The sequence below is a fragment of the Filicampus tigris genome, chromosome 2, assembly GCF_054856515.1.
Source record: "Filicampus tigris isolate MCC_2025a chromosome 2, RoL_Ftig_1.0, whole genome shotgun sequence".
NCBI classification, from domain to species: Eukaryota; Metazoa; Chordata; class Actinopteri; order Syngnathiformes; family Syngnathidae; genus Filicampus; species Filicampus tigris.
Window position 1 is genome coordinate 11554605 of NC_141218.1, and position 23785 is coordinate 11578389.

Here is a 23785-nt window from a genome sequence, read left to right on the forward strand (position 1 = left end):
AATAAACTAACCACCAGAGGGTGCTGGAACTGGAAAAGGAAACACCTAGGGCTTGTAAACAGATTTGCTGCTATTAATATTGTGACATGACGACAACGATATTGTGGCAATTTTAATATCGCAATATTGCCAATATTGTGACATCCCTATAAATCACAAAATCCGAACGAAAAATTATTTTCCATATTTTTTCATGATGTCTTGATTCAACCCACCTGCTGGTTAATTTTTCTCTTTTCTAAAGTAAACAAAGACAAATAATAGAAAATAATGTAACATTAGAAACTATTGATAAAACATGTATATTTTTCCCCCTACATGATATTAAATATAATGAACCGGCAGTGACATGATATTAAATATAATGAACCGGCAGTGACACTATCGGCTAAAAGGGAAACAGAAACATCCATCTAGCCATTACCATTTCATTCTTTGTAAATATACATGAATTCCCATTATATTTCATGTCATGTACGCATTTATATACATCTTATTTTAACCTCAAATGCATACATTTACTACCGTAATTAGCAGAAAAGCGCCAATAAAGCTCACAATACCCTAACCCACTCATATTTGGAGGCTCTTTTAAATAAAACATGAATATTGTCCAGTCCGGTGGAAAGGTGAGCGAAAAGCTGCACAACAACAACAGAGGATGCTCTAAAAACGACAAGATAATGATTTAGTTAATAGGGCATAAAATAGTCGCACGCGTGTATGCACGCGTATGCGTTTGGGTGACAAGCTGACTGAAAGTCACCTTGCACATTGCGCCGAGCAACTCTCTGCTTATGAATTATGACAGTTGCTGCTTGGCTAAAGCTACTCTGCTAAGCGCGCTCACACACACAGTTGTACATCATTTCTCTGGCGCTTGTGGAGGAAAGTGATCATAAATTATGCAGCCGCGGCTCTTTCCCTTTTTAGGCTCGGCGGAGTCTTTGAGAGGCTTCCTAAATGCGTGCGTGCTTGTGCTACTTTGGCCAAACGTCATGTCGCGACTTCCTCCATCCATCAACGTGTCACGCCACTGGTGCTTGTCGAACTCTGTCACCAGTTGAAGTTTGGGGGGTGGGGGGCAAAAACAGTCATGTCGAATGACCTCGAGCAGGCCCCATTTAAAATGAGATTACCACGAGACCCCTTGCCGTCACATGTGATGTGATTTTGGCATCATACCGAGAGCCATTGCCAATTTGGTCACCTTGGCATGGAGCGACATGAATAAATACAAGGTACATGTCATATCAAGTGGAAGAACAAGGGCATTAAGTCCACACTGGAAAGATATTAAAAATTAGAAATAAAATTCTAAAATATTTTTGGGACATTGTGAAAAATCGAATGTTACAGCAATAAAATAAAACACTATTGACAAAAAAGATCAAAAATGGACCAGGTGGAAACATTTTTAACATTCCTACTTGATATTCTAAAATCACAATTTTATTCCACAAGTTATCTTGTTTTGTTTTTAAAAGACAATTAATTCATATTTTACATTCATTCATATTCATATCTTGAAAATGTTAAGTTCATTTTTTATTTTAGTTTATTCTTTATTTTTTTGCTATTATGATTTTACCCTTGGAAAATTATGACTTTATACTCAGAAAATATTTTTATTTTAGTTTTAATTTTATTGATTAAAAATTGTTACCTCACAGTTCTAAAACTCCAAATTTATTCTCGTTCTAACTCAAAATTATGAAGGTATTTGCCAAAATTTACTATGTTGTAGAAAAATACTTTTTCAAATTTTTCTAATACATTTAAAAAATATATTTTTCCTAATAAAATTAACTTAATTTTTTCTGCCTCTAGATTATCTTGAAAAATTATAAATTTATACTTTTTTTTGTCATACGTTTCTGACTATTTGGTCAAAATTAAGACTACTACTTTCATAATATTTTGACTTCTTTCAATAAGCTTAGTTAAGAACCATGTATTCGCAAAACTACCATTAATAATCCAGTGTGACAATTTACATATTTGATGAATGGTGGAGCATTAAAAAAAAAAAAATACAACAAACATGTTCCCATTACCCTTCATTTCTGAGCCCTCTTATTGATGAATGGCCGCCCGTGATACATTTCGACCACCTGCTTTCATCTGAGAACATTTACACGCAAATTAAAGACACTTCTGAAAAATGAAAGACTATTTATACTGAAAAAAAGATCAGCTCTCATTAATCTTTGTTGTCATCGGCATGAGAGGAAAAAATGGAAAAAGAAGTTGAAAGATCAATGAAGGGAAAAAGCCATCTAATCCAACTGCTTAAGACATTTGAATAATGATTAATTAATCAGTTTCATATTAGGACGACGAGGCGCTCTCCACTGCTCATTAGCCACACACACTGTGTCTATTTGAGTGTGTGCACGCATGTATTAAAACACTCCACGTCTCATGTGTGCCAGGGGCCTCATTGGCATGCGCCGCGCCGGCCCACCGAGCGCGAGCTGTCCAGCATCGCGTCGGACTCATTAGCGCGCTCGTTAGTCCGGTTATGTTAAATCGAAATTACCATTCATCATCACACGAGGAGCCATCACTTACGGGCCGCACTAACTGGATTAACCCAAGACAAGACAGAATCACAAATCGCACGTTAGCGGGCAGCTAACGTCTGTAAGCATAGATTGCTGTACGATCGATTGGTGGATATTAGCAACGATTGCTTGCCCTTGTGTTTTTTTTTACTCCCCCAACCCCCTAAAAACTTATTGGAATAGTTGGGAATATACTACTTTTCCCACTTCCCTTCAACCCGACACATAAGATGTACAATAAATATTTTTACGTATAAAAAGTATTTAGAAGATAAATATAGTAATGCTGTCAATCAATAATTTTTTAAAAACTCATTTACAAAATATTCCAGAATTGATCACGATTAATCGTATTTTAAAAAACTTTTTAACTAATATTTTGTTTTACAAAACTTGGAAAAAAGATATTTACTTGAGTAAAATCTTGGAATTAATGTGGGAAAAAGTATACTGTATTCCAATTCTTTGATTTTTGAACACAATTCTTTTCCTGCAAAATACAACTGTTGAATGAGAAACCAAAGATGTGCAACTAATATGGTATTTGAATTTTTGCAATGTGCGCAAATTATTTTGGATTTCTCCAATCAGCTGTCAACCAACATTAACAAACAAGTAAAACTACATAAAAGTCCATCTTTGAGACAGTGACTCTCCTCTTAAGTTTGGCTGCAAAGTGAGAAGAGGTCAGCTGCCACAAGAAGTAAATAAATCAGTTATTTTTTGAATGATTTTTAAAATTAATTTGATATCTATAGCTATATCTATCTATCTATCTATCTATCTATCTATCTATCTATCTATCTATCTATCTATCTATATACACACACACACACACCTGGTTGCTTTTTTTCCCCCTAAATTGCAGCTTTGTAAATTGCATTCTACTACATTGCCATGTCAATTTGAACATGATTATTTGTTTAGCCCTAAAACATAGCCTGGCAAATCAGTTGGGGATCCTTGGAGCGTTTTGTGTTTAAGCTTGAACACAATACAAGAAATGCTTCATCGTGGTGTGCGTGTAAACGCTTATTTCCACCATGTTGGCATGCTCAGGGGGCGCGATGGAGCGTGAAATGACAGCAACACATGGAAAGACAAACAGGCCCGCATCAAACACTTCCATCTGCGTGCGCTGACGCAACTACAAAAAGAGCAACAAGTCCAACTAACACAAGGTGCCAAATATTGTTTTCAGTGCATGACTATACCACAAATAGAGTCCAGAGAATTTATGTATTCAACCACAGATGGTCTGAGGAATCTATTCAAATTTGGGGGATTAGATTCCACAGGCATACTGCTATATTATAATCTTTCGAGTGAAACACTTTATGTTTATTTTTAGCTATCTTAAAAAACAAAACAAAATACAAGCTGTTTAATGTCACCACCAGTTGAGGTTTACTGTCAAACGTAACATAAGACACAGAGAATTACAACTTGTGTATTTAAAATAATCACATAGCTTTGCCTTGAAGTCACTTTAGCTTGATGCTAAAAAACAATGCAAAACGTCATAGAGGGGCTAACGAATAGCATCTGTGTTATAATGCTTTAAGCAATGGCTATTTGAACACTGTCACTATTCTTTCTTAAAAAATGAATAAAATAAAGACCAAGATTATGGCGGTTTATTGATTCTATTGTTAAAAAGGTTTTGGTGGGTCCCTCTGGATCATATTTTATATATTATAAAGGGCTATTTTGTTAAAAAACATTTCCCTTATTTTTAATGGCCAAAGACCAGTATTTACTGTTTCACATTAAATAAACTGTGGAATAGCTAAACAATGTTGGCTTTCTGGATTTTGTACATATTAGTGGCAAATGAGAATGTTTAGGGTACTTGTAGCATTGGGCCTGTTTTCTTGAGTGCTTAGTTAGATTTTCTGCATATTGCCCTAATTTCCAATTTTATTTTATTCTTACTGCACAATATTTTGATCTTTACTATCTAATCCTATTTTTACCAGCCCAGCAAAATTACAATTTTTGTTTAATGTTCTCCATGATAAATCATTCTGATCACAAACCACAAAATGGAGCCCAACTGGCATCTTGTAATTATTACACATTTTAGCCAAACCACTTCATCGTCCCTGGCAGCTTTTTGCCGATATGGACGCTAACAACCCGACGATTAATTCCACAAACTGACTTGGCCGCCCACAAATTGGCGCCGTTTAATCATCGGGCGGCCGACCAAAAGTCATCGCCACATGCAAATTTCCTCTTTTAATTTTTCACTCTGGCAGCATCCGAGTCGATCTTCATCACCAAAGCCACTGTGCGGATATGAACACCCAGGAAAATATGACCCCCCCCCCGCCGCTTGGGTCAAACTCACTAATCACATCTCAATTCACCAGCGTGAATTCATTGTGAGGCCACTGTTTGAAATGTGCTGAAGTGTTGATTGAAAGGGAAACACATTTGAAAAACAATTCAAAAACAGTAATAACCTGAGGAATGAATAATGATGTTATAAACTAATTATAAACAGTGTCAGCCCACTTTTTGACAAACTACAGTTGCGCTTAGGAGTATGTGTGTTCTAATTCCTACTGTAACAATTATTTCATAATGGGTTAAAGTGGAAGTCAACTCAAACATTTTTTTTCCAAGAGTAAAATGTTCTCTGCAGCCTCACCTGTCATCTGAAGCTAAGCCATGGTTGGTCATTACCTGAGCACTGAGCAACTGTGATGTCATTTTCAGTCAGCAGAAGTGCCAAAATGGCCGCCCCTGAGATGGCTAAAATGGGTGGATTTTGGTGTTTAACTCATATTCCACAAACGCAATATTAATCAGAATGCCTTGTTTTAACTAGTGGGCCCGCATAGAACATATTCTTGAAAAAATAAAAATAAAAAAATAAGGTTTGGGTTGGGTTCTAGTTTCTAACTAGAAATGGGGTTAATTGTGGGCTCATTATTTGGCAAACAGGACATCACTCAGGCTGCTGTTATTTAGGATGTGGATGCTTTTTCCATTTTTAGTTTAGAAGATTTTAAGTATGAAAGTTATCTACAGGGATGCCCTTATTATGAAGTGGTACCATGTAAACTCCCAATTTGGCCAGCAGGGAGTAAAACAATCGGTGATGATAATGATGATTTAGAGCAGTTTTAAATATTAGAAATGGCTAATTAAGGACCATTTTTCAAAATCCTGTACAAAAATTGAACATGGTTTCCATGTATAAAGTGGCACCATGTTTGGTCACTATTTGGCAAGCAAGAAGTCATTCTGACCGCTCTTTTTAAAACAACCATATTTTGTAGTAGTTTTTAATCATTAAAAGAAAAGATTAATAACCGTTTTTAAAAACTATGAAAATCGAACATAGGCACCCTGTATAATGCGGGACCATCTATGCTCACTATTTGGCAAGGAGAGGTCATTCTAGCCATCGATATCGTATGAAAATGATAATAGTGTTTACAAATAAAAAAAAACAAAAAAACGTATTAAACATTTTTAAAATTAAAATGATTAAAATTGTGTAGATTTGCATTTCCAAACTTTTGCGCCCTACAATTTTTGGGGGACTTTTACCAACATATCCAATAATAAATTCCATAATATGAATAAAAAGTATTTATGACACTCAGATCATAGAAGAGCTCTGCTTCCATTTATCAATAAAGTTTGACATCTCCCTTAATCCGCATGTCTCTTCCTCCTTCTCACATGCTGCTTTGATGAAAGCAGTGCGCTTCTAAAAGCAAGCTTATTGTTTATTTAGCCTCCGAATGCTGTTACACTAGATTTTTTTTCCCCCCGCACATTTTTGGGGAAAAAGGGTGGAGTTGGAAAAAGGGAGCAGATGGATGGAAAAGGTAGGCAACAGTGTGGCTAAAGCAGCCAGTTGTTGCAGTCGATGTGTAATATACGCGATCAATTTGATCAAATGACAGAAAGACGCAACAAAAGTCAATTTGTCAACGAAAACGCAAGAAGAAAAGACGTTGGAAGAAGAAAGAGTGCGAGCAGGATCAAAAGAGGACATGGAGCAAGCCGTTGGACGTTAACGGGTATCAAAAAGAAAAGACAAAACGAAAGCGTGGAGAGAAGAGGCGGAGGATCACAGGGAGGGAGGAGGCAGGCCCGCATTCATTATTAATGGAACAAATGTCTGACTGACTGACTCAATTTGGGGCTTGGCTGTTTCCACACCAGCGAGGTGTCACATTGACTTACAGTGACGATGGCGAGGAGAGAGATGAGAGCCTTACCTCAATCTTATTTGTGCTTTGCAATCTAATTATTAATTACTTTCGTAACACTTTCGAACACATAACGACTGTGAAATCTCGCTTGCCAAATAGTGAGCCCAGAGTTAGTCTTTTTAATGGTCTCATCGGACAAACATTTGTGCTTAGGGGTCACATTTGATTTTTAAAACAGGCAGATGGGCCGGGTCATGTGTATGAAGTTTTAAAAAATAAATTGCTTTGCTCTATTGTGACAAGTGACTCTCGGCACAACAAGACCGACCTTGTTTGAAATATTCTTAAATAAAGCCATTTACTACCAGTCCTGATTAAGTTTACTGTCAGACTGAATATAAAACAAAGGCGTCGTGTATATGAAACAACCACATAGCCTCCACTAGCTTAATGCTTAATGTTCCAGAGGCACACACTAACAGGTATCTGAACCCAAACAGGCAGCAACTCATGTAGATAGACAATACCACAGCATCCAGTTATAGTCTTTATCCTCTGTGAAGAACGACTAATATTACTGCCGTACTGAACAGCCAAGAGAGGAGCTTAGTCTCCAGTACATATCCTTGTTTCGTCTTACACTGCCCCCAGGTGGTCAAGGAGTGAACACCAGAATGAGCAGCACAATTGAAGGAGAAAGTGTGGGAAAAAGTTCATTTTTTGAGCTTATTTAATTCATGTCATCAATGTATGTTTTTCACATGGTATGGTTTTTGCTATTTTGGAATAAGCGCAAGGCGATGGATGGATGATGACATGTTTCAAGGGGGCGCCTATTACTTGGCGGTTTTTGGCTATTCACGGCAGGGCTCCATCTCAAGCCCCTATGAATATTGGTGCCATTACTGTACTCCTATTCTAAAAGAAGTCACAAGTGGAATATTACAATGTAATAGTGAAATTGCATGACCTCACATCATTTTGTACTATGGTCACACATTCAACCACTTGGGACAGGACAGATGGGCGCGCGCGTGTGTGCGCGCGCGCGCACCTGGCTTTATTAAAACGTCACACCGGGGTGAATAAATTGTGTGTCCCGTCCCGCCTTCTGCTGCGTATTTACAGTGTATCGTAAATCCCGGCGCCAGGCCTCTTATGAATTGCTAATGTCCCGCATCAAGCAAAGTCTCTCCTCCGAGATCAGAAGTCAGCGACTGAAAAGATGGTCGCTACACGAATTCTTCTCAAAAGCATCCTGGCTCTGTTTGCGACCGGCTCTCGCACGACCAAGGAGCGAACCGTTTCCACTGGAAGCCTCGACTCTTTAATCATTCATGTGAGCACATTAGGCAGACTCACACTGCACCATCAACGCCACGGCGACGCGAGACGGATGGCAACGATTAACGACGCATCACAGAGTGGAGTCATATCACAATCGCATAAAATGACTAGAAAACATATTTTTTTTGTTTGAAATTATAAAATGCCCTATTAAAAAAAAAAAAAAAAAAAAAAAAAAAATTAAGTGAGATGTGACAGTGTGGTACAAATACCACTAATGGCACGAGAGCTCTCTCTAGTGGTATGTGAAAGTATCACTGATAGATTTTTACTTGTTCAGTTCAGTTGTATTTAACTTCTAAGTAGAGTTGCATTCCATCTTTATTAACTGTTTGTTTTGCAACATTTAAGTAAAATTAGTTTATTTCATGTGCAATAGATTGATTTTGAGAACAGATTTATTTTTTTCTTTTTCTATATTTAAGAGCAGTGTTATGATCAAACTGTCCATACTAGCACAGTGGCTAACAATGACATTTGCAGGTCTACTTTGGAGAAAAAAAAAATCCAAGATAACCAATAATTTTTTGAGGTAAAAAGTTACTAAGTTATTAAGGCAGACTTATCGCGCTGATTTTTCTGTTCAACAGATCCATTTTTTTTTTTGCACTAAAATACATTTAAAGTGTGTTCAACATGTTTAAGTATATTTAAAGAATGTGGTTGGAAAATGCGTAGGATTTTTTACACAATTGCATCATTTTGATGATTTTAATATTATTTACCATTTACAATATTTAATTATAAAAATGCACATACTTTTTTCAATTTTCATTAAACATGCAATTTGCTCCAAAACACACTATTTCCATGCTAAATGTCTAATTTATAATTTAGTGGTTTAAAATCTAATGTGTTGCACACTGTGAAATGCTTTTTTTCAAGGTTATCACATTCTGTTAGCACTTAGCATCTATTAGCTTGACTTGTCTGAATGTCTATCACCAAACATTATTAGCCTGATTGGCATTTCATTTTCCCTTTAGCTTTGCGTGTCAACCTTAATTTCACTCCACGACCGTAGGCTGAGCCCAGGAACTTGAGTACGAGTTCTTCCTATTTGTTACTTTAATGAAGTACACCATCGTCTCAGATCGGCTGAGGGCAGTCAGATTTCACTTCACATTTCACACACCAGTCAGATAAGCTTACTTCAAGACGCAATTTTTATCCGAGTGGAGACTTGAGGGCTAGCTCGTCAAAAAAAAGGACCGTGGGGTTTTACGCTTTAGCGACAAGGTCAGCTAATCTGAATGTGTATTTCTATCCGTGTCCTCAGACGTTTCAATGAGACTGCGAACTAAAAGTCAATGAACACCTAGCCTAAATATATGTATATTCTTTTATAATTGTACGTATTAACAGTTTCAACAGTAAATATACCACAGACAAAAGTCGCAAATACAATTTCTAACTCAACATACATTACCCTTAAAAATAAATGTCTCATAGATTAAAAATAGCAATTATAAAGCAAAAACGAGACAGCTGTTTGTTTAATAGTGAAAACATGCAAACTCTCATAACTTCCACTAACTACCCAGGCTAAACTTAGCTCCTCCCCTACATGTAAAAATCTTAGGACAGTCAAGATTCATCACTCCCACATACTTGCTTGACACCAATTACTATTTTCCTATTAGTGGCTTACTATTGAGCTTTGCCGTCATTTCAATTTGCAATTGGAAAGCGCCTGCTTTTGCCAATGAAAAGAAGTCAAACCAATTATTTTTTAACTTGAATTAATTATTAACTAAAGTGCATTATTTCCCATTAGTGGGTTTGACCGTCTCCCTACCAACCACTACAATTCAAACATGTATTCAGAGTGGCCAAATTGGAATTTGTATTTTTTTTATTTTATTTTTTCCCCTCCCACTCACGTCTTGACATCCTCTCCTCCTCTGCATCCTCTCCTACTAATTTACAAGTTTTATCAGCAGCGCACTGGCACTCCAACTTTTCCTCGTACGCGGCAACACACTGCCAACAATGCCTGCAGACAAATGAGCCAACACTTGTGCAACACAGACACACACAAAAAAAAAAAAACCCTCTTAATATGTCACCAGGAACATAAAAATGCAACAATATAAAAAATTGGAGCATAATCCACAGCACCTTGGGCACCTAATCAGCACATTTTTATTGGTAGCAGCATGCAGGAATATTCAAGCGTGTGCGTGTGTGCGTTTGTGTCAGGATCAAGAACACTCCTTTACAACACCTTTAAAAGCACATTTTGTAAGAAAGACACTTCGACATGCCACATTTTTCAGATGATTCACTTCGACTTATTAAAGTGAAGAAGATGATAAAAATGAAGACAGGATGAAGGATGAGACTTGTTAGATGAAGGATGGAGGAGGAGGAAGATTTTTTTTCTCCACTTACAGAATCTCCAGATCGCGCAGTGCTCGGAAAGCCCCATCTTCAATGCAGCTGATGTGGTTGCTGTCCAGTTGCCTGCGCACACACACACACACACACAAACACACACAACACACACACGAGAGTCAAGGTCCGCTCAGCTGAGGTGGGGAGGAGGGACTACCAAAAAAAAAAAGGCGTGAATGAGTGTGTGAGGAGGAGGAGGAGGAGGCGGCGGGGAGGTGATACCTCAGTAGTGAGCTCAAAGTAGAAGACCCTACACACACACGCGCCCTCACGCGCACACACACACACACACACACACACACAGCGGAGGGGATGGCCGCTCTCACCTCAGCGCCGTGATGTGAGCCGCCCCGAGGAGGAGGAGGAGAGGAAAAAGGAGAGCCAGCGAGGAGGAATAGAAGTGGCCAAACGGCCGACGTGGCGGCAGCCTATCACCTGCTGCCTCGCTCGCCCGCCAGATGGGGGAGAGAGAGAGGGGCAGAGCGAGGTAGACGCCCATAGGGAGAAAGAGAGAGTGGGGAGGAAGTGCCCACCCTTCTTGTCTCTTCTGTAAATATTAATTGCATTTTCCTCCGCCTCCTCCTCCTCCTGCTGCCAATGTCATCTTTTATTCTTTCTTTCCTGTGTGTAGTGAAAGAGGGAGTAATTTCATTACATTAGGCCGGCCAATCCATTAAGGGCCTTTTACCGGCTCTGTCACTGAAACAATTTCATTAAAAGCAAAGCCGCCGTAAATCAACCGGCAGTCACGACTTCCTTCCTCCCAAAAACACAGCCAGTCCACGCCTCATTGGCTCAACTCCCACATGGCGACCCCCACCTCCCTGCTCCCCCTCCTCCAACAACGCCATCTTCATCCCCCCCCTTGTGCCCACTGTCATCCATCCGTGGCTTTTATTTTAATTTGATCTTGGTAGACGCCATCAGTCCAGACCGCCACTTTCCTTACTTACACATCCACCGCTCCAGTAGTGAACCAGACAACCTCACAAATCCTTCCATCCATCCTTTCATTCAGCCGGAGGTGGCAAAATTACTCACAGTGTACACTTAAGTATCGATACTTGTGAAAATCTGGTAAAAGTAGAACTGATCCAATGTGTGTAAGTATAAAAAGAAAAGAAAAAACACTGAATGTACTTAAAAGACCCTGTAAAGCCAATTCAGCGATTTGTTTCTAAATACATTACTCGCTCGTCACTATACACGGGGAATAGGGTCTGACCCCAAATTTTTCAAAAAACCTTTTTTTCAGGGTTGAAAATGCAAGTCTACAGGTGTGGTGGCTTAAGAGCGACTTGTCGTCCATGAGTGTGCGCAAGTCACAGAGAGAAGGTGGGGAAAAAGTAAAAAAATAAATAAAAAGAAAGTCAGACTGAGAGCCAGTGTGTCAAACAGGGCTTCTTGCTGACGAAGCTGCTCTAGAACACCTCATTGTCACGGCCTGGAAAATTCCCTTGATGACTCGGTGTGATATGGTTCAGTTACTGGAGGCTTAAAGCAAATACCGTTTCAGGCGGAAGGACTCCTTTTACCTCCAAAATCATCACTTTTCAGCAGTCCCCAAAAACGGCATGTGTTTTAAGGGAGCAAGCTATTTTTACTACTTCACATTGGTCAACAATTCTGTAAATAACACCTATAAATGTGGATTAGCTAATAGTATAGATTTGTGACAACATATGTTTCGCCCTGGCACGAGTGAGATATTTAGAGGTATGTGTAGGCATAAAAAAAAGTTTGAGGTCATTGCAATTGTGTTTTAATGCACATTTGAGTGGGTCATGATTTCAGTGATTCTTAATGTACAAAAGTTTGAAGTATGATTGTTTTTTTTTTACTGTCAATTACATATACAACTTGTAAAAAGACATAAAACTTGTTTTACTAATCTGGGACAAAGACAATAAGAAAACAACATCACATATGTTGCAAGTTTTTCAGACGAGAGCTAGCTTGTGCTAGCTAGTGCTAAAATGGTGAATTAGCTAACTAACAACTGAAAAACAAAAATGACCAGTACTTGTAACTCAGATTAGAACCTATCCCCTTAGTTCCTCCATGTCACTCCTGTCCCTGTTGTTAAGAATAAGAATAAGAATAAGAATGCCTTTATTGATCCCACAGTGGGGAAATTTTTCTTTTTCTGCTTTACAAGGCCCTAAGATCTCAATCAATGAAAAAAAAAAAAAAAAGAAAATGCAAATTTACTGTCTTTGTGAAACAACGTTTCCACATAAATTGTAGAAAAATTAAGCAGCCTATTTTGATAAAGTAGGGAGTAGAAAAGTCAAGACCACTTTTCAAATGCAGGGAGTCAAGTGTAAAAAGTTGTTAGAAAAATAGAAATGTAAAGTAAAAACACCTGACAAATCGGCTTAAGTTTATTCATTCATTCATTCATTATCCATACCGCTTATCCTCACAAGGGTCGCGGGCGTGCTGGAGCCTATCCCAGCTGTCTTTGGGCAGTAGGCGGGGGACACCCTGAATTGGTTGCCAGCCAATCACAGGGCACACAGAGACAAACATCCGCACTCACAATCACACCTAGGGGCAATTTAGACAGTCCAATCAACTTACCATGCATGTTTTTGGAATGTGGGAGGAAACCGGAGTACCCGGAGGAAACCCACGCAGGCACGGGGAGAACATGCAAACTCCACACAGGGAGGCCGGAGCCGGGATCGAACCCACGACCTCTGAACTGTGAGGCGGACGCGCTAACCAGTCGACCACCGTGCCGCCCGGCTTAAGTTTAGTGATACATTATTTGCCCTTTGTTACTTCCCACTGCATTCAGCCTAATCTTCCTATTCGAACTGAAGTTGCTTACATGGAGCAAACGGATGGACTCAACTATTCAAAATACTCCAAATCTAATCACTTGCATCCATTCACTTTTGCTTTTCATGTTTGTTTCCAAGCATCCGTCCTTCCTTTTGTCCATTCTTCACCTTCCCCTCCCCTTGACCTCATACTCAATGGACAACGTGTGCCACTAAGGCAGCCCTCGCAGTGGGGGTGTGCCCCGTTATGTCTCCTTAGAGGGCATCCTTAGAGCCATGTCGCCACGACGACAGGTGGACATTTTTTTCCCCCCCACAAAAGATGGAGGAAATTTTTCTTACTACTAAAAGATGTCATTTGTGGATTTTTTAAAGATTTGTCTTCTTTCAGTGTTATCTCAGTACATAAGATTGATGATTTATTTTTTGTTTGTTATTTTTTCATTCAAGGGTAAATTATATCAGCGTTTTCTAACCTTTATTGAGCCAAGGCACATCATTCACATTAGCAGTACACCATAAAAAACAGGCATATACAGAAATACTCTTGTCTTTTGCCGTCTAGCGGAGGAGCATTTCATTGTTTGCTTGACACTATACCTGGCATATATAGATGAGCAACTGTACATTTCATGAAGTAAATAAGTATTTGACCAATTAATTAAATAAAATGTGATATTTTCCACCAGCCCACCTGATTATCTCATGGCACCAGCAGTTGGGAATCACATTTTTGTTGTAATGTAAGGTATTATAATAAGTTGTCCCATTAGACTTTTGCTAGATTGTGTTTTTTACTGTGCCTTTTTCCGAAAATTACTTTCTTCAGGTTTCTAATCGGCTAAAATTGTCCTTGGGCTAAGCCAGTGCTTTTCAAATAGTGGGGTGGGCCCACCAGGGGGGGTGCTGTGCGATGCTGAGGGGGGCGCGCGCGTGACCCTGGGGAAAATGCTTTTTTTCTGCCGTACTGCACTAAATCTAAATTCTAAATTCTTAATAAGGTTAATCTTGTAAATTGAACTATATCCATTTTTGTTTTCTGTATGTTAACAAGGATACGATGTTATGCAGAGGTGCACCTATAACTATTTTATAGACAAATGCTGTTATTTATAGTTGCGGCGGAGAGTGGGTGGTGGGTTGGGGGGCGCGAATGTTTTTTTTTTTTTTTTTTTTTCCCTCCTTTCTGGGGGGGCATAACAGAAAGTAATTGAGAAGCACTGGGCAAAGGCATGACACCCAGCAAATGCATTTTTCACATAATATATTCTTTAGAAGGTTAGTTTATATTTTTAAATGTCAATGGTGTGGACTAATTTTGAAATTACACACAAAAAAAAAAAAAAAAAAACTTTTTTGTCTGTTTCTTCACGTATTGTCCAAAGAAAAAACACTTTTTTTTTTTTTTAAGATTTGACATGCTTTACCCTATCTGTGACAAAAATAAATCAAACATTTTTCTAAAAAAAAACAAAAATCTGCGAATGTGTCATGTTTTTTGTTGGACAGAGAAATTGTGTGGAAGGACGATATGAATGCAAAGGGTTGCTCGAGTCCCAAATTCATTTAAAATGTTTATAAACGGGAAAGTACTACATCAAATGAACTGATCTCTGTACTTCACATAGACCTAAACAATACCTATATCTTTCATGACGCTCAATGAATTTATAGTCTCTGTTGCTTGGCTTGTTAGTCCATCAGTAGGATTAAACAAATCCAACCTTGATGAATGTTTGCTGTATAGGCCAAACATCTGGTTAACATGGTTTAAAAAAAACACATTGTGTTTTCAATGGCTGCGGTGAAGGTACACGCACAACTTTTAGCATGCGTATCGGGGCCATAAAAAAGCTTTGATTTACAACGAAGTGCATTTTTCATGTACGGTATATGTCCATCCACTCGCCAGCTGCTGGCGGTTAACATTTGGTGTCGATACACTTTGGACCCAAATGGAAACATTAAAAAAAAGAATACAAATTGGTGCCTACAGGCCAACACTGGACTCGCAACATTTGCATCCCTCGTGCAGCGTGAGGTAGTGTACAACGTAGTTTTGCGTATTACCTTGTACGTTATGTATTGTTTTGTGCAATGCAGTACATTGTCAGATAGCAAGTTCAGCGTAGCGTAATAGAATAATATAGGGTGGTGTATCCACTGAGTACCAAAACTGGAAAAAAAGCGATACTCTAATAAGGTGGTTCCCAACTGCTGTCACCCTAATATTTTTAAACTGCGTTTAAAATTACACAATCAAAGCATACAGGAGTGCTTCTCTGGTGTTTTGAGTTTTGTCCAAAAATATCTTTGTGGTGCTCTTTGGTCGAGTGATCAGCGCAGGACTTCCAAAAACAGGAAACTGAGGCACTCAAAAGTGATTCTGAATTAAAAGGCCTTTATTGTAACATGGTCCATTGAAAAAAAAAATGAATACGTGTTTCAGCCTTGGTCGGCCTTCGTCAGGGCAAGCTCAAGTGGACTGGCGTGGTATTGCTTTTATACAAGTAGGTCACATGGTCAATGTGGGCTGGACACATGTAGTCAACTGGTGCAAAATATCCAATCAACAACGCTCCGAAGACAACTACTAAAAATAAATCACAATTGACATTCAATATTGTCGCTCAAAATGAGTTTGATGTACTTCTAAAATCATCTGCCAGCCAGAAGCTGAGTTGAGCTACCACGCTAAAAATAATTAAGTTGACTACTTTTCCGGTAATGTTTATCCGACTGGGGTGAGCAGAACTGTGGCTCGTACTACAGATAACGTAAAATACCGGAACGTAATGTATAATGTAATGTTTTCTTGTACCATACTGTATGTACAATGTATGAGGAGTCGAGTACTTCACCTGCTCAATGTTTACAGTGTCTTTAGAATAGCCTGCCAGAGGATGTCAGGTCTGCAGAGACTGTTGATATTTTTAAGAGGAAGCTCAAGACACACCTTTTTAGTTTGGCTTTCAACAACTTTTAAATAATTTATCTTTTCTTTTGATTGAAGATAATTCTATGTTTTGCTTTGAATGTTTTAAAGCACTTTGAGTTGCATTTTTATGTATGAAAAGTGCTATATAAATAAAATGTGATTGATTGATTGATTGATAGATAACTTCTGCTGTGAATTGGCGCTACAAAAAAAAGTGTAGTCTAGTACAGTGTGATACAGTATAATGCAGTGAAGTGCGGACTAATGTAACATCCCAGTAGAGCGCTATGTCGGATATATTCAAACTAATCAGACCACAGGGGCATGTTCAGCCAAGGTGTGTACTCTAATTAGTGTCTTCAACGTTATAATCAGTCGGCTTACTTACGGGTGACAAGTAGTCAGGGTGCTGTTTGGTGCCGCGTGTACCACGCTATAAATGGACCAGAGGAAGCTAAGGAGCGAGTTGAGATTAGAACGAAAATTAGAGACAAGCCTGGTAAAGGCAAAGGTTATATATAAGACCATCTCCAAACAGTTTGCTGTTCCTGTGACTACAGTTGCACATATTCAGAAATGTAAACTATGGAGCCAACCTCCCACAATTACATTGTTTAATTTTTAATGAAGTGCTTATTGATAACAATTTAACAGGTTCAAATATTAACAGAGGGGCACCAACTATTTTGTCCATATGTGCATATACTCCGGGGTGATTACGACACAAAGTCACTGTGCTGTTTGGTGACGTGTACCACAATACAAACGGACCAGAGGAAGCAGAGTTGTAGTCTCAGGAGATTAAATAGACCAGCATGTTTACCTCTCTCTAACTCATTCAATTTAGTTTTCTTTTCACCGTCCAGCCATTCAATCCCAGGAATTGATCTATATTTTTCCAATTTTTTTTTTAAACATTAGGTTAAAAGAGGGTCTGAAAATGTCTGGCGGTGATTGAGTTTTGTGAATGGAGAATGGTAAACATGGTAATCACTCAAGGGTGATTACGTTCAAAAGAAAACTAGAACTAGAAAAGTAATTGGAGGCGAAGAGTGTGTTGCCCTGGTGTTTGCATGAGTCTGGTTCAATCGGGTGTCCATCTCCAGTACGGGCTGCAAAGTCTGGTTTCATTTTAGGGGCGATCAGGACACCCGCAAAGCTATCCTCATGATCCTCTCAAGAAGCGGATCACCTACTGAGAAACTCAGCACCTCTCATGAGGACTAATAAAGTCTTATCAGATCAGTGGCCGAGCGTACCCGGAGAGTCGCCTTTATCTCCTCGCCGACGCGTGGGATCACACGGCTCTCCAGAAACTTCACGTCTGCAATTTTTCCGGGAAATAAGGAGTAAGTTGAAGTCCGGCGTTGGAGGCCACGTTCCTCCTTCTGCGTCTTCGCTGATGGTAAATGGTTTCATCATCTGTGATATGATTGAATTCCTCCGACAGCTTTGTTCACCAAGCACCCTGATTAGCAGTGACATGATTGCTATCAGTCTGCGATGAGATGGTTCTTTGTGAAGGACTGTGTGTGTGTGTGCGTGTGCGTGCGTGCGTACATTGGATGTTTGTCACAGGGCAAAGACCGGGGGACCCAAATTTAATTTCTTTCCATATAATTAGTGTCTTTAATCATGTCTATGATGAAGCCTATTGGCAGACTGATTCAGTGCTTCCTTTGCTACCATCTGGCACACACACGCACGCACGCACACACAATCTTGCTGCTCCATCTGCAACCACTGCAAACTGATGAAGAACCAAGTTCGCCATTGCCCATCAATGATTAATTGGATCAACTTTCAACTCAGAGCAAAAGTGGGAGCTATAGTTATTTGGGGCGCCAATACAGCCTATAATTTAGTAGGATTTAGTGCAAAAACACAATCAATGACTTTCTATTTATTAGTAGAAAATTGAGTAACTTTACTTGGCAAACAGACTGAAATCCCACCATATTGTTCAAGCACCAGGCAGCACGCTGTTCTAGTGCTTAACACATCTGTCTCAGCCTACATTCGGTAATATTCATAAGTTAAGTTCATTTGAGACTCTAAATTGCCAATAGGTGTGAATGATTGTGTTTATGTGCTCTGCGACTTGGTTGGGTGACTAGTCTAGGGTGTTACGTTTATCCTTTCAGCAAAACCAAATTGGTCTGTATTTGAAGAACATTGTCTGGTTGTCTGGTTTTGCAAAGAAATATGATGTCTTTGAAAGATTTTCAATAAAAGTTAGATTTTCCTCAAAATGTGCCTCTTATTACTCATTTCGTATTGACGCTGAATACTGTCATAGAAATAAATGGCCAGAAGTAGAAAAAAAAATAGCTCAAGTCACGAAAGAAATGTAGATGTCTACTTTTGCATTTGAACTATCCCTATAGTTTGTAAATCTTTTCTATAGGAAAGTGCTGTTTAAAGTGTCATTTTCACCCGCTCATTTCCCATTTCAGACCCCATGAACTCCCAGCTAATGTAGACAATGTAGCGTCAGAGCTCTGCATGCTGGTCCCCCGCCACATGCCAAGTCAGCACTTGGCTCTCAGGCCAAACGAGCCTCATCTGCAATAAAATCATCGCCGCGCACCCGCGCGAACAGCGGATTGGTTAAAAGCAGAGGCCCGTGCAAAGCGCGTCCGTATCATACCGCAAGAAGCACGACCAGAACTTGACGAGCGAGGATGAAAACGAACATTCCGAGCAGGCTTGATGGACTTTTTTGGCTGTGATTTTAACTGCTTGGGGCTTTAATGCTGTGAATGTGTGCACGGCACGGGAGGTATTGGCTTGCAAATAATGAGCCGGCTTTATTCAGTGTTACACAAGATGAGGAAAATGTGAAGTGATACTGGCTGGCAGTGGTTCTTTTACAACTCAGAATGAGGGGGGATAAACAGAGAAACGAGACACGTCAAGCTCAAGTTTCAATCAGGCTTTCTTGCCAAACTACAGAGGTTGTGGAAAATCTCAAAATTAAAAGTATCCCATCCAGGATGGTGGGAACACTAAGGCTGAAAACAAATAGTCATGGAAAACTAGTCCACCTCAGATTTGGTTCCATTTAGAAACATAAATACATCAAAATTAAATGACCACAATTAAAAATTCCGTAATTTTAGACAAAATATTTATCCCATAACATTAAAAGGTGAAATACTAAACTATTATATTACATAGTGAAAAACTGCTTCAAATTAGCTACATTTAGAGGTCCTAATAGAAAACAGATTCAGATTAGCTACATCAAAAGTGCCCAAGAGAAAACTGATTAAGAATACCCATATCTAGACCGCTGAATAGAAAATTTCACGATTCGTCTTGTGCAGGGTGCGGAATAGAAAACAGTTTGAGATTAGCCACATCTAGAGTGCCGAAAAGAAAACCATAGACTAGCCAAGTCTCGATTGTTGAAAAAAAAAAAAAATTAAAATTTGCTACCCCTAGAGCGCTGAATAGAAAACTGTTTCATATTAGCTACACCTATAGCACCAAATAGAAATCTGTTAGAGATTAGCTACGTCAAAATGTGCCAAAAAGAAAACTGTGACACATGTCCATAGGGCTACGTAAAAAAATTTGCTGTCTAGCGCACCAAATAGAAAACTGTCTGACATGAGACACATCTAAAGTGCTAAATATAAAACTGCTTTGGATTAGCTACTATAGGTTCATAGCTATTGTATGTTCGGAGCCCCGAAAAGAAAACTGTTAGACATCAGTCACATCTAGACCACTGAATAGAAAACTGATATTAGCCATATCTAGACCGGTGAATAGTAGCCTGACATTAGCCATATCTAGACCGGTGAATAGTAGCCTGACATTAGCCATATCTCTAGCGCCGAATAGAAAACTGAATTTAGCCACATATGAGCTGAGCGCTGAATAGAAAACTGAGATAGGCATATCTAGAGCGCTGAATAGAAAACTGCTTTACATTAGCTACTTTATGTTCAGAGCCCCGAAAAGACAACTGGTAAGACATCAGCCACATCTAGCGCCCCAAATATAAAATTGTTTGACATTAGCTACAACGAGAAGAAATATAATAGAAAAGTGCTTCAAATTAAATGTTTAGCGCGCTGAGTAGAAAATTACTTCAGATTAACCATGTCAAAGTGCCAAATAGAAAACATTGACATCAGCCACATCCAGAATGCACAATAGAAAACGTTTCGATAGAAGTGTAAGGCTGTAAGCACATGATTAAATGCCAATTATATATTATTTAAGTCTTTTTGTACAATATATCGAATCATCCCCATGACATTGGGTAAATCCAAGAATGTGAGCGCCACGCAACAACCTGGGTGAGAAAGTTGTGCGTATTCCCCTCGCAGGAACCACGGCCATAATTCAAACAAACTGCCTTCCAGCAGTGCATTGTGGGTACGCGAGCGTGAAGTGTGCAAGAGGAGATAGCCCGAGATAATGTGAAGGAGGAGAAAGGTAAATAATAAAAGCCGACAGGTGTATTGTTAAGAAACGGCGTCTTGTGTTTTGGTTACACAGCCAAAAGGTGCGCTGGTACTGTAATGTCGAGCATGGGTGAATCCAGAGCGGGGAAGGGGGGCGGGGGGGGTTAGTAATTCAATTTGATCAAATGACAAAAAAAATACATCGCAGAGAGAAGAGGCAGGCAGATGGAAAACAAGGACCGCTATGAGACCACGATGTTGCACTAGATAAAAGATAAAGCGTGTGTGCGAGTGTGTACTGAAGTGTAATGTGAGGTATATGAAACACTGGCAGCTTATCTGATGTGTCCATGACTGTATGCCTCTCCACTGGAGTGGCTGCTGTTGTCATAAAATATCTTTGGTGCAATTTGACCTCCACAAGGAGCACAATACGCAGGACGTAGTTGGGAGTAATAATCATATTCACAATAAGAAGAAGAATCGACATCATCTTCACAATGACTAATTAATATATTAATGAATAACTAACTATAGTGGTGCCTTGAGATACAAGTTTAAATCGTTCCGATAATCAGATACGGGAATTCCGTACCAGGGAAGGAGCGGTCCAGGATGCCCATTTTAGGGATTGAGGACGGAGGACGATACATTTTTTAAAAAGGATGGAATAAGCAAGGACGGAAGCGGGCTTTCATCCGTCCCTGTAATTGTCCCTAACCGGGTCAAGTACCAAACCAGACAAATAACTTACTCCAATAATGTACCGCTATCAAAGATGAAAATAAATAAAACAGCATTAGCAAAGATTCTGCAAGGTAGAATTTGAAAATAGGCTCAGGCATAGTAAAAGAGTAAAAAAAAAAAATACAAAAAAAAAAAAGAAGCATTTGTGGTAACTTTTCAAATGATTATGTTCGAGGTCACACAGAGTATCCCCAAAGCTGCTTCTCCAAACATATTTCAGTGTTAAATATGATATGCATTTGCATCAAGAGCATGCTTTGGTAGAACTCAACTTGTGTTGAATGGAAATTGCAAATGTTCCTAAGCATAACAAGGTCGATTTTAGCATGATTTTAGTATTCCTCACTATTGTTGTTTGAGGTCTTTTCACGAAAATATGAATATTATGTAAACAAAGCTTTTGCACAACCAAGTTGGAGGAGAAATTCACTCATTGTAAAAAAAATAAAAAGGCTAATTAGCCTCTAAAAGCACAATGCTGCTTTTATGTTTATGAAAAAAAAAAGTTTAACAAAATGATTAGGGTTCTTATTTCAATTTTTTTTTTTCTTTTAAAGAAAATCTTAACTGAGAGGACGGTGTAAAACAGTGTTACTCTACAAAAAAAAACGGACATAATACAAGTCTTGAGTTCGGATTTGGTAACTGTCATGTCATGTCATCTTCCAAACCGCTTATCCTATATAGGGTCGCGGGGAGTTGCTGGAGCCTATCCCAGCCGTCAATGGGCGAAGGCAGACTACACCCCGAACTGGTCGCCAGCCAGTCGCAGGGCACACGTAGACACTGTCACTGAGCGGGAATCGATCCCACGCTGCCCGCACACAACTCAGGCGTGTGTACCACTACACTATCAGCGGACATGGATTAGGTAACTAATAATGATTATTAAAATCTAGAGCACCTAATACAAGGGCGAAATTTGTCACATCTCCAGCGCTGGACAGGAAACCGTTTTGAGTTTAGCCATGTCTGAAGCACTGAATAGAAAAAAATATTTGAGATCAGTCACGTCTAGAGCACCAATCAGAAAACTGAGACAACTCAAGAGCACCGAATTGAAAAAGCTCGACACTCATGATCCAAAGTGTAGCACGGTGACACATAGCATTAGCTGAACAAACATATCTGCCAGGTTGTTGGCAGCTCCAGCAAAGCAGCGGATTTGAACCGGCTCCAATCGGGTGAAGTGTAGTAACCAGAATCAAACGGGAACGTGGCCATTGGCCAGTAGGATGGAGGGAAAACAAGAGAGCAAAAGAGAAGAGTGCACGTATGAACGGGAAAGAAGTGGCGGCCGGCGCTACCCGCGGCCACAAACAAAGTGAGAAGAAGAAAATCAATGCGGTGTCCACCAGGGACAGAATGTCATGGAGTTTTTTTTTTCCCCTCTTGCACTCCTCCCCATTTGCTGGCCTAATGGAGGACTGGAGCATTTTTTTTTTTTTTTTTTTTTTTTTAAATGGCCCCAGTCACCTTGGCTAAACGAGGGATGGAGGGATGAACGGAAAATGCCGGCAGAGGACGATTTCAAGGGATGGCAGAAAGAGATGCAAGATACATTTTTTTTACTTTACATTTCAAATCCCTATAATGGCCAGAGACAAGATGTGTTAAAAGCAACTATAGGGATGATGCACATACTGCAGTACTTTGGTCCCCATATATGTCATATATATATTTTACACACACTCACGGGCAAATCATACTCTCACATGCACGCACATGCGCTCTCAGGTATACCCACGAACAAACACATCCACACACTCGCAAGCTCATATTTGCAGAAACACACACATACAAATGTATACACAGACATATTCTAATGCGCACTTAAAACTCATTCACTCACTCTCACGCTTTCTCAGACACACACATCACGCACACACGCATATTCTCACGCGCCCACGCAATCTCATTCGCACGCACACATACTCTCGCACTAAATGCACAAATATCTATACACACGCTCGCTCATATTTTCACAGTGTTTTATAAACACTCATGCATTCTCTCTCACACATTCCCATCCGCACATATGCGCACACACAAAAACACACACCAAACCCACGCACGCACACACACAGTGCAGACACTTTGAGGTCCATTTAACTTTAAATTCATCATCCCCGGTGGAGCTTGGCGTCCAGCATGAATTTACAGCAATCTTGGGGAGGGAGACGGGACATGCGGCAGGCCGGCCGCTCATGCTGCAGACCTTCACATCTGTACAACGAAGGCTTTTATACATCTTAATCATCCAAAGAGCCCTGATGCTTTATAGGCCGCCATAAATCTTCATTTGAATACAGTAAGGTGCTGATAAGAAGCAGATGGAAGCCGGATTTCTGCTTGAACCCTTTGCTTCAACACACTACTCCTTTTGTGATGACGCCACAAG

The 23785-nt window shown here is 39.5% G+C and overlaps 1 protein-coding gene across 2 annotated transcripts in view; it reads right to left on the reverse strand.

Annotated features, from left to right (window-relative positions):
* Positions 1 to 23785, reverse strand: part of slit3 (slit homolog 3 (Drosophila)) — a 247995-nt gene that overhangs the window by 98842 nt on the left and 125368 nt on the right. For both annotated transcript variants that reach the window (XM_086016387.1, XM_086016396.1), the window contains one exon: positions 10487 to 10558. In XM_086016387.1, the coding sequence (XP_085872513.1) occupies positions 10487 to 10558 (72 nt within the window). The remainder of the gene's footprint in view (positions 1 to 10486; positions 10559 to 23785) is intronic.